General features: G+C 35.2%; 1 protein-coding gene across 1 annotated transcript; it reads left to right on the forward strand.

Annotated features, from left to right (window-relative positions):
• The first annotated feature begins 285 nt into the window (after positions 1–285).
• On the forward strand, positions 286–2,393 carry LOC138691395 (pyrokinin-1 receptor-like). Its single transcript, XM_069813308.1, has one exon. It carries the CDS (start codon positions 1,419–1,421, stop codon positions 2,391–2,393), a length of 975 nt encoding a protein of 324 aa, XP_069669409.1. The 5' UTR covers positions 286–1,418.
• The last annotated feature ends 10,842 nt before the right edge of the window (positions 2,394–13,235 follow it).

Here is a 13,235-nt window from a genome sequence, read left to right on the forward strand (position 1 = left end):
TCGGGTAGAATTCTCTCCACTGAGAATTCTACTCCTGTGTAGTCCAAGAACACATTCAAATAGATACGAACATGGGCTGTGAGGGTACAGACATAGAGGAGTGCGTTGCGCCAAGGGGTAGTGTACATTTCTTGCGTCTCGCGCAGCGCAGTGCGTTCGAGCAGACCTGGGAGGGACACAAGACCCACCGATCCACCTTGACGCGGCGGAGCACCGCGCTCGACTGACTGCTGGACATGTCGCGGCGCGCTAGCCTGCCAGTTCTCTTCTGGTCGTACTTCGGAGCGCTCGGTCGTAGCCTACACCAAGTGCTGTGCGGCACATTTGTCGAGGTGCGACAGTTGAATCGGTCGTGATTAAATGTTTATCTAAATATTTACCTAACAACATACAATAAATTGAGTTATTATATTATTGTAAACGGACTTGACATTGTGTGCGTTTATGTGTAAAAAACGTAAAAACAGTTTTGCGGTTAATAATTTGTGAAGTGAGAATAAAAAAAAAAAAACAAACGTTTGTTGAACTCAAGTATTACAATACAAACAAATTGTAATTTAAGACAACTTAATTGGATTAGTAACAACGAAAAGTTTCGTAATACAGTGAATTGCATTAATTGAAAAGTGATTTGAAAGAAAGTTTTTTCTATATAAACAAATGATATACGTATTTAATGAAATTAACAAAATTGTAAAGTAAAAATTTAAATCTAAATCTTATTGTAGAAACATATAATCCAAACAAACGTTTGTTGAACTAAAATAATACAATACAAATAGATTGTAATTTAAGACAACTGAATTGGATTAGTCACAACGAAAAGTTTTGTAATACAGTGAACTGCATTAAGTGAAAAGTGATTTGAAGGGAAGTTTTTATATATAAACAAATTATATACGTATTTAATTAAATTTAAAAAAATTGTAAAATAAGAATTTAAATCTAAATCTTACTGTAGAAACATATAAACCAAATTTTACTTAAAGAAACAAAAAGCGAAAGTTTAATTGAAACTCAATATCGGTACTTTTTATACAAATAAAACAGTGATTTAAATTGTGTTATTTATGTTTAAAAATATGAAAGAATATTTACTACAAGAGATGTGTAATATAATGCAAGGTTTTGAAACTGCGACGAAAAAGTGTTTAAACCTCAAGCCGTCAGGCAGGAGGGAAACCGGTTGCTACAACAAATAATTGTGCCTTGAGTGTTAGATGCTGCAAGTAGAAATTAAGTGATTAATGAGTGGAATAAAACGAAGACACAAGCCTGAGGACTTGAGTGCAGGTTACGCCTAAATACCTGTAAACAGTGCAGACGTTAGTGGATTTCAAAATTTATACTATATTAACATTGTTTAGTATCTACTTTACGATGTCATTCAACTGATTTTGTTTATAATTAAAATAATCATGGATCTTTTCACCGACATTTCTACTTCCCCAGCATCGTACTTGCTGCTGGATACGCCTATGAATGACGAGGATTTCTACACGGAAAGTGTCGTCACAGACTTTAACGATTTCTCGAGTCTTATTCCAGACAACTTCTCGGCGATCGTCACAAGACCTTCTTTGAACGTGGAGCCCGTGCGAGACCCTTTGTATATAGTGATTCCTATAACAATCCTCTATTCCCTGATATTCTTCACAGGAGTCCTGGGCAACGTCGTCACATGCATCGTCATCTCCCGCAACAAACACATGCACACAGCCACCAACTACTACTTGTTCAGCCTTGCGGTATCGGACCTGCTGCTATTGGTGTCCGGTCTCCCTCAAGAGATGTATTGTATCTGGTCCAGATACCCCTACGTGTTCGGCGAAGTTTTCTGCGTGTTGCGAGGCCTCGCTGCCGAAACGTCGGCAAATGCCACAGTGTTGACTATAACAGCTTTCACAGTGGAACGTTATGTAGCCATCTGCCATCCGTTTCTGTCGCACACGATGTCGAAGCTGTCCCGTGCCGTGAAGCTTATTCTCGTGATATGGATCGTGGCCCTTGCCTTCGCGATACCCCAGGCGATTCAGTTCGGCATAGTGACGGGCGATTCTCCTGAGTTCGTGATGTGTACGGTGAAGAAAGTGATATTCACGCACTCGTTTGAGATATCTACCTTCCTGTTTTTCGTGACGCCGATGACCCTTATTACCGTGTTGTACGCTCTCATAGGGCTACGGCTTAGGCGTTCCAACATGATGAAGAAGGAAGCTGGGTCCTTCAGTTGCAAACACTCCTGCAGTCCTCTGACAGCCACCGTCCTCCAACAACCACCTCAGCGGTACTCTGAAACGGGGGGTACAAGGAAGACCAGCAACTGTCGCCACCAGCAAAGTCAGTCTTCTCGTCGGGTGCTCAAGATGCTAGGTGAGTTCCGTGTTTTATAGCTCTCTACCTTTCATATACAAATTGTTTGTCCTTGACAGATACGCGAGGAGAATTGAAATTTTAAACCTTTATAGCGGGCAGGAATTAGCAAAAAGCCGCGGGTTATATAAAGCAAGTGGTACAAGTTAAGTGAATTTCAAGACATCTGATGGTAAAAAGTAAATCCGGTGAATGTTACTTATGTCCCGCCCACTATAGGAGACATACGCCAGTTTTACACTAATCCTAAACATCTTGACGGGATAATAAAAGCCTAAAATAACCTAACCTAAGTGCGTCGGTGTCTATTCCAAAATCGGCGGAAGTCGCTCAACGCTCGTTTAACCAATATTCGTTAATAATAATAATAATAATAATAATAATAATAATAATAATAATGTTTTATTTTCGCTGGCAGAGTTAAGGCCATAAGGCCTTCTCTTCCACTCAACCAGCCTTAATCAATACAATACACATTTAAATTACGAATATTTACACTACACTTAAAAGGTTCTCCAGCAATATTCTTCAGTTAAGTTTTAACGACTAGTAGACTACATATTTATTTAAATTTAGATAAACCTATAAGGTAAAGTAGTAACTTAATTTATGAGCTACTTTAATTCAATCAATTATAATTAATTTGAGATTTGAGACAGCTAGTAAAATGATGAAAATTAATTTAATATAAGCTTACCAGAACTATGTTACAGGGAGAAAACAAATATATATATATATATATATATATATATATATATATATTTCTATAATGAGAATATTAATGTAATTGCCATTAGAGGTTTTGTAAATCTATTTAGAGAAATTAATGATGATAATAAGAATGGACAGATGTTAGTTTCATTATATGTAATTCGCTCAGTCGGCGGTGGATACTCTACATTGACCGTACATCCGTGGCGCTGACCGACCAGCCGGCTGCTGGCCTCACGTCCACATACCTTAGTAGAGGTGGACGATCATCCAACCAGAATGGCAGTATCGTGTGGTTAGCAAGATTATCCCCCCAGCCGTTATAGTTGGTTTGAGAAACCGGATTTTCGCTACCTATCGTAGCTGCCCAAGTGCATCACGATGCTGGGTGGGCACCGGTCCCATACACTGGCCGAAATATAATAAGAAAATTTCTTTCCCTCTTGAGGAGTCGAACCAGCGCGCATTCCGTAACGCGAGTCTAGGCAGGATGCTTTATGCCACGGCGCGGGACAGATATCTGATGGTAGCAAGTCGAAATTTACTGCCCTCATGTGCTCAGATATCTCTCTAAAATCGATATATTTTATAATTGGTGTTAACGAGTGTGAGTATTTTCTTTCTCTCAGTTTTAGTTTTATAATAATCTGTTTATTTTACTACGTTTTATTAACTGCTATGGTTGTCTAGCGTCTGAATGAGATGAATGTGATAATGACAGCGAAACGAGTCCAGGGTCAAGTTCTGAAACTTACCTAGCATTTGCTCTTAAGGCGTTCAGGGAAAAACCCGGAAAAGCCTCAACCAGGACTTGAACCCTGCCTCTAGTTTCACGGTGAGATCTGTAACCATTACTCTACAGTGGTAGACCTCAGTGTAGTGCCAAATTTGATTTATAGCCTAATTTTAACAGTGCCAGTCATAAATATGTCAAGCTATATCGTGAAGTTAAGTAACTGATAAACATGACTCATAGTTCGCTGTCCAATATTACTGAAAATTAAAATCCGGTTGCGTAAATTATCGAACATTTTCAGAACTTCAATGTCGACCGTAAAATAGACGATCTGTAGCTGTGATAAAGATTTAGGCTTAATTGTATAATAATAATAATAATAATAATAATAATAATAATAATAATAATAATAAATTTAATATTATTATTCGGCCTGGTTGGCGCAGTTTGTATAACGCTGACCTTCTATTCCCGAAGTTGCGGGTTCGATCTTGGCCAGGTCGATAGTATTTAAGTGTGCTTAAATACGACAGGCATATCTCGATAGATTTACTGGCATATAAATTTCCGGCACACCGACGACACTGATAATCCTCGGCAGTTGCGAGCGTCGTTAAATAAAACATAACATATATTATTATTATTATTATTATTATTATTATTATTATTATTATTATTATTATTATTATTATTATTATTACCTCTGATTGAGGATCTGGTAGATATGGCTAGCACTGAAAGCGAACCCAGGTAGATTTATATGCAGTAGGCCTAATAAATGCGCACTAAAACCTACCAGTGAGAAATGCACAGCACTTCGCGTATTTGGATCTGTTCACCGTTTTACCACAAATAACTTCACAGCAGAGTTAGCAATTTTTCCTACTACTTTCTCGAAACTTACGTCGCAAAATATAGTTCCTTTCTTCCTGTACGTTGTATTTATTCGGCTTTACACACCCCTCGCTATACCAATGCAGCCGATTTTTTACACAAGCATCTCAAAAAGAATGTTTTTACGTCTAATCCTTCAATCCACATAGCCATTGATGTACTAAAAATTTCATGCTGAAACATGTTTGAAATTTTAAAGTGTCATCAGAAAGCAGTTCAGAAGAAAGCAGCAAATTAAATTCATGTATTATTCGTAAATGTCAGGGATACGACAGAAAATATATCAGCCGATTTCAGTTTCTAAAGAAGGTCAGTCGGCTAAACTTACCCGTAAATTGAAACCGCAGACTGTGTGTCAACATATCTCCCAAGATTTTAACGCACACAATGTTTAACTTCACCTACTATTAATCATATATTCTAACCCCACTGGTAACGACGTACAATATTAGGAGCCACCGGCGTGGCTAAGTCGGTTAAAGAGCTTGCCTGCCGGTCTGAAATTGCGCTCGGGCGCGGGTTCGATCCCCGCTTGGGCTGATTACCTGGTTGGTTTTTTCCGAGGTTTTCTCCAACCGTAAGGTGAATGCTAGGTAATCTATGGCGAATCCTCGGCCTCATTTCGCCAAATACCATCTCGCTAACCAATCTCATCGACGCTATATAACTTTGTAGTTGATACAGCGTCGTTAAATAACCAACAAAAAAAACAATTTTAGGCCTACTCTCTTTTACTGTGGTTAAAAGTGGACAGTTCTAAGTCTGTAAAAGTGGGAAGGAAAATTCTGCGCTCTTTTCATGCTTTCCGCGGTGAGTTTACGAATTATTTCCAGCGTTATTTTGTTGCGCTTTTGATAGAAAAATACAGGGACATCATTTTATTTTTACTTCAATTTTTATTGTACCTGAGTTTTTTTAATGTAGGCTACTTCGCTCCCACCCCCTCTACTAGTAAACTTCCAAACATTCTCCACACAGAACCAAGCGTATATAGTCAAAGTCGCCTTAAGGTCGTAGTAAACACAAACAGTACTAAGTGAGTATAGTATGTTCCAGAAATATGTTCGCGTTTTCCAGTGACGAAAGAGGTTTCAATATTGAATCATATTTTTGCACAGGTACTGTCGTCCATTTGCCTACATCGCATCCTGGTTTCCCTCCACCCGCTTCTGCTGGCCCTCTGTAAAGTCTGTGGTTGGGCTGTCTTACCTCTTTTCTGAAAACATTAATTTCTGTTAGAAATTGGACTCCTACGTAATATTATGCAATTTTTAAAATAACTTAAATTAAAGGGCCTCGTTAATTAATTGTCACGTGATTTCCCTCCTTTCTACAACCCTGCGACAAAACTCTTGGGCGGACAGTAGATAGCATGTCTGAGTAATTTTATCTTTTCGGATCGGGCAGAAGTGAAGACTGAATTTACAGTACGTAAGGTACTCTTTCATAGAGTAGGTACAGAATTATTTCAACATGAGTTACTGATACGAAGTACGAACCTGGTAATTGGAATTACATACAATATTCTATAGTGCGATAATATGAACATTAGAACTGAAGGCCGTATCGAAATGAACCGCCACCATTTTGAAAAATGTGTTTAAATATCCATATTATGATTCTTTTTCATTCTAACTTCATTCTCTATATCGTATGCTAATGTGCTGTAGACAGTATAATATACACTGCATAATGAATACGTTCGCATGGATACCTCGGTTCATGAGTAAAAACACATTCTTAATACAGTACTGAATTTTGATTAAACAAAAACCTAATGAAAATTATCGAACTCAAAATCGCGATATTTCCTAGTTTATGTAAATGGATGAAATGCTTTTCTTCCCTCCTATACCTAGTAAAGTGATTTGTTTGTGTTTTACGCCAGTATCAACGAACTCCAGTCGTGGAAGGAGGTAGCGAACGGGTTTACGGTTTTCTAAAGGTATAGCCAGGTTAATATTAAAAATGTTAGTAAAAATAAAATGATGTCCCTGTACAACAGCTGATGCGCTTTCAATGTTTTCCGGGCTGATATGTACATCTATTACCAGGCAGTATATCTCACTTGACGATAAGCTGATGTGTCAGAGGAAGAACAATTTGTTTGTATACATCTTAAAACTAATTAGTGAAATAGGAATTGGTCAACCTACCCCTTTATCTCCTGGCTTATTTGCCTCATGAGCGATGCCTCATTGGTGTCCCTTATGAAGCTCAATCTGTCTTCCGATAGTTGACTAAATAATAATAATAATAATAATAATAATAATAATAATAATAATAATACACCTAATACATTAGAGTAATATACAACACAAGAAGATGAGTGGTACAAACGTGTTGCATAATAAAATAGCATTATATTGAGCTGCTCTTGTTTCCAGAGTGTTTAAAAATGTCGCTCGTGAACGGCGTGGCTCAGACGACAGCCTGATAAGCCGGAGCTCCGCTCGGGCGTGGTTTCGATTTCCGCTCGGGCTGATTATCTGGTTGAGATTTTCCGAGGCTTTCCTCAAATTTAAGGCTAATGTCAGGTGATCTATGGCGAATGCTCTGTCTCGTCTCTCCAAACACCATTTTACTATCATCAATTCCGTGAATGTTAAATAACTTGGTAGTTAATAGGGAGCCGTTAAATAAACAATTGAAAAACTCACTCTTCGGATGATCTCCTGAGAAAGCTGGGCGTAACTTTCAGCCGATTATGGATAAACATTAGACAAGTTATATTTATCGGAAATATAATAATCCTAGTATTTACTAGCCTAATGATAACAATAGTCTACACCAGGCATGTCAGAAATCAGACTCTGAATGTGCATGTATGTGCACGGAACGCCGGTCTGTGCAGATTGAGTCATTCACGTGTTGCTCTTACCAGTTCTTAGCCGGAGGGATGTACAAGAATCTATTCTGCGCCTCTAGTGTTCAATTATTTGGACATTATAAACACGCTTAGCAGAAGGACAAAAACACAATTATTGTCAGTGTCTATATTTGACAATAATTGTAACACAAGAAACAATAGACTTACCGGTACTCAGTTACAATTCACAAATCAGTTATTTGTAAAGAATCATTTATTTACATGATTTGTATACAGTATTTGAAGAAAATATAAATATTGCAGTAATTTTGGAACAACAAAAAACGAACACAGTATTTTTCATTTTACTTAGTAGATGTACTGATTATTTTAAAGTAATACTCTTTCATTGTTTCTCAAGCATTATTGGGACCATTGGTGCACAAATGTTAAAGAAAATATTTTACTCCCAATTACATGCAATTGGACATTGTGAGACTTTTACACTGGAATCATTTCCTTGCTGTATATTAATATAAATTCACATTATTATTAATAATTTGGATAAATTAAGCTTGAATTTAAATTTATATATAGTTTATTTGGAAAACTTTGAGAGCAAGTATCAGCAAGTTGGGAGCGTTGCTGAATTGAGTTCACAAGCTGTGAAACGAGTACATTTCCTTTATGTAAGGTTTAAAGATTTATTAACGTAAGTATATTAAGATAATATAGTAACGTGAGATGGAAAATTCGTCATTATGTATTATTTTTTCCAGAAAATTTTTCCGCCTTACAAATAGTTGCTTTCTTCCTTCCCTTACAACCTCAAGACCCTCACATGTATTCTCCACTCAATATTCTCATCACTTATCAGCTTATCAAATAAAAGTTGTAAGTCGTCTAACCATTGATGGCTGAGTTAGTACAGACTCCAAAACAACATCATTGTCATGTTTGTCTTGCCGTGAGAGTACTAATTAAGAAATAAGGGCTGGCGAATATCATATTTTGAGAACTTTACTAATCTGATTTTAAATTCTCACATCATTATTATGTCCACATGATATGTTGAAAGCCTTTCATTTTAAAATAATTACTGTTGGCTGAGGAAAACATCATAACAGTTATGTTATATGATTTGTGATTTCTCTTCTTCGTTATATCTGTGGACTCCTCGCTTTATTTTTCATAACGCATTCACAATCACAGCTCAATGAGCACACGTACTGATCTGTCTGAAACCAAAGCTGTTCTGCTATTGCAGGTAATGTACAGCCCTGTCGCGTTCCCCTCCAAGCCGATTCATTCCCTCTAGGTAGGGGAATGGGAACTGCACATTGCACGGAAACCAGTGCACAATGTGCAGGGTTTTGACATTCCTGGTCTACACATACTGTATAATGTTTATATTACGATTGTTTTATTTGAAATAAATTAAATTACGAAAATGAAGCGTGTGAAAGTAATAAAAATATGTAATCTACGAAATAATTATTTATAATGGTATTAAACATGGTAACAGAAACTAAGCTTACGGCCTTAACTTTACCAGAATAAATAAATCTATACTAATAATAAATCTGTAGCCGAAATTTTTCTGGTAATTTTCGATTTTCTAAAAATAATTGGTCCTAACATATATAATTAACCACCCTGAAACCGAAAATCGCATTTTTGAAATTTTTGTTTGTATGTCTATCTGTAAGTTTGTTACCTTTTCACGCGATAATGGCTGAACCGATTTATATGAAAACTGGAATATAAATTAAGTTCGTTGTAACTTAGATTTTTAGGCTATATGGCATTCAAAATACTTTATTTAAAAGGGGGGTTATAAGGGAGCCTGAATTAAATAAATCGAAATATCTCGCTTATTATTGATTTTTGTGAAAAATGTTACATAACAAAAGTTTCTTTAAAACTGATTTCCGATAAGTTTTTTCTTTACAAAATTTTGATAGGATTGATATTTAATGAGATAAATGAGTTTTAAAATTAAAATAACGCCATCTAAGACGGTGCAATGAATTAAGAACAAATGATTTCGTCTATAAGGGGCCTTGGACAACAACAATCGAAACAGGGGCCTTGGACATCAACAATCGAAAGCTATTAAACATAGCCTACAGAGAATGTTTCTGTGTTTGTATGAAGTAATATCAGAAGCTAAATTAACCGATTTGTATAATTAATTATTATTTCACCATTGGAAAGTGTAGTTTCTCTAGATGGACATAATGCTATAATGTTATTAGATTAACGTCTGAGTAAATCGAGGACAGGTAAGATTAAAATAGCTTCTTATGCACAGAAAATTTGATAGGCTATTTTGTACATTCGTTTTCTGTATTTTTTAAAATAATATTTATGTACACTCATTTTAATCTCAGAGAATTAACGAACAACGAGGGTGTATGGATTTAGTATGCGGTAATAGTACGTTAGCTTAGCAATCCATTATTTTATAATTCAAATTTTAACTATGCTCAATTGAATCGTGTTAAAATACATAAAATATATATGTGCAATAAAGGCAATGCAAAAAAAAAAAAAAATTGGGTAATGAGCGAAGCAGATTATCTTGCGCTGTTGTAAAAGTTGTTCCCGGGATCAAACGTCCTATTTTAATTATGTAATTACTTTATATTTATTTCTAACAGGTGCAGCGGAGCGCACGGGTACGGCTAGTAAATAAATAAATAAATAAATAAATAAATAGACAGACAGACAGACAGACAAATAAATAAATGAATAAATGACTGATTGAATAAATAAATAAATGAATAAATGAGTGAATGAATAAATGACTGAATGAATAAGTGACTGAATGAATAAATAAATAAATAAATGACTGATTGAATAAATAAATAAATAAATAAATAAATAAATGACTGAATGAATAAATGAATAAACAAACACGCAAGTAAGTAAGTGACAAAGTAAGTACATAATTAAATAACAAGTAAATAAATAAATAAGTAAATAAAATAAGTGAATAAGTAAACTTATGAGCCGTATTCATAGATATTCTTAGCGCGGGCTTCTGGTGGATGATCAGCGAACTAACGTTTTCCGTATTCATAAACCAGTGTTAACGATATGATATGATATGAATCCTGTACAAATAACCAGTCTATAGCCGTGGCTAGTTTAGCAAGCTCGTAGCACGGGCTAGCGAAATATCTATGAATAGCATCCTAAATCTGTTTCAAACCGGAGCTGCGTATTCTAAAGCAAGTTTTAGACTAGCGATACGAAATGAGCTCTTGTTCGGGTCCTCATGGGTAAGAAATTTCTCGTTAAATTTCGGTCAGTAGGGAAATCCGGTTTCGTAATCCAGTTCTAACGGTTGGAGGGAAGAATAATGGTGCTCACCAAACGTACCCCCTACTGGCTGGATCAAAGTTAACGTTTGTTGGAGCATGTGGGGGTGAAGTAGTCAACTTGTTGTTCTCGTCCCTTCATGGGCTGTCGCGTCACGGATTTGATTTCGATAAGACTGTAAGAATTTCTCAACACATTAGTAAAATTATGAAAATTATTACGAGAAAACCTATTACGTCATTAGGAAAATTATTTGCATCAGTAACTTTCGCAGTTACAGTATTTATGATCTCTTAACGTCAATTGAAATTGTTTTTTTATCCTTTTGGTTTCCCAGGTAAACTTACAATATACAATATCATGTCTTCCACCAATAAAATTAGTAGTAATGGTGATTATAATGAAAATAAGAACAAAAATGACTACACGTAGCTACTTAATTCTGAGGAACTTTAATTTTAAGGTCGATATGGAGCATCGGCGTTAATTAGGTGAATTAAAATCCGTACACTTTCAGTAAAATTTTCTGAAGTTTATCCAAGAGAATGAATAGGAAATAATGGAAAAGTAGGATTGGATCGAAAACAATATCCGTTTAAGGAAAGGCTTAAAAATACTTGTATAATTTAAAGAAACTCTTTTAAAAAACCGATTAAATGCATAATAAGTTCAAATGAAACAATTTAAATCTTTGCTCTTATGACATATTGAATACTTTGGTACTACTTCTCAGGGCCGACTATAGGTTTTCAACCTCAATTTCGGAAGGATAGCTTTAATCTCGAGAAAACTAACCTCAATTTCGGAAATGATATAGTCAGATTCAGATAAAATTAACTTAATATCTGAAAAACTAACCCCAATTTCGGAAAATTTAATTCAACATCAGGAATGACACCAAACTCAGAAAATAATGAAGTGAGTTCAGGATTTGAAGGTTTCTCTCATTTTTTGCAGCTATCTAGTAACATTATATATAATTTTTTTTATGCTCGACCATGCCGAAATATAGTAATTATACACCTGGTAGCAGTCCTTTAATGGACCTCATTAAAGTACACCTATTCATTAAAGTTCAGGTGTTCCACCAATCAGAAAGCACCATTGTAGCAATATGAAAGCGCAAGTATCGATTATTCTCGGATATGCAATCGAAAGGCAACTACCGAAACGTCACGGAGGCTGGAAATTCAATACTGCCGCAGAAGGTTATGTTCTGTTACTATAATAATTAGTGTTAATTGTAAATAATATTCAAATAAATTCAATTTGTCATCTCGTTTTTCAATGTCTAAATCAATTTCAAGGTTATATCAAGATTAATGCTTATTTTACTCTCTAGATTATATCAAGGTCAATGACATTTATTTTGTTTCTCGGAAAAAATCAATACTTTCGCGTCTGCGCACATCTCGCAATTTACCAGATATTGCACAAGGTCAGTTCCGCTTCCCAGTCAGATAAGAATAACAGGAATACTTATGAATAATTTCAAGTTAGATATATGGTCGAGCATAAAAAGTCGTATGAAACTTGCCTATAATGGTAATTAAGACGCTAGTATGAAAATTATGATACTCGCTTTTGCTCGTTTCATAAACATACTCGCGTCTTAATTACTTACTTTATAGGCTCGTTGCATAATGTACTAATTATATACATGATAACATGAAATAATAAGATTCTCCACATTATTACAAGAGAACAGGAATATTGCAGCTACACAATTATTCAATCAACAAAGTTTATCGAAAATATTCGTTTACATGGCAACAAAAATTGTTCCGATCACCATAATTTATATTAACTTAGTGCAGTTACATCTGATTTAATACAATATTATTCAAAGTAAAAATCGAATAAAAGTTATTTAAATAATATTACAGCTTTCCGCAATTAGATTGATTTTTTCCGAAATTTAATTACCCTTTTCCTGAAATTAAAGTGACACCTTCCAAACTTTATATTACTAATTTCTGAAACTGAAATTACTTTCTTCGAAACAGTATACACTTTTTCAAAATGTAATTGAGCATTTTCCGAAATTAATATTGAAAAGGTATAGTTATTGTAAACGTAATGAATGACATAGCCTTTGTAATATAGTAGATTTAATAACGTTATGCTATATATTATTTTTTAAATTAACGAATAGAAACATAGCAGTACGATGACTCAATAAGAATGATTTTACACGACACTGCTAGGAACAAACCGACTACAAACTGAAGCATACATTTCTACACAACCTCGTCCACGATTGTATCAGCCATTAACCAGTAAATTACTAACCCTCGTTGTGAAATAATAATGAATTTCAGTGACTGAACTAATACGAATGAACAAGCTTTTAGTACAAAATTTTTCCAAGACTGGAAAAACACA

The sequence above is a fragment of the Periplaneta americana genome, chromosome 16 (genome assembly GCF_040183065.1).
Source record: "Periplaneta americana isolate PAMFEO1 chromosome 16, P.americana_PAMFEO1_priV1, whole genome shotgun sequence".
NCBI lineage: Eukaryota > Metazoa > Arthropoda > Insecta > Blattodea > Blattidae > Periplaneta > Periplaneta americana.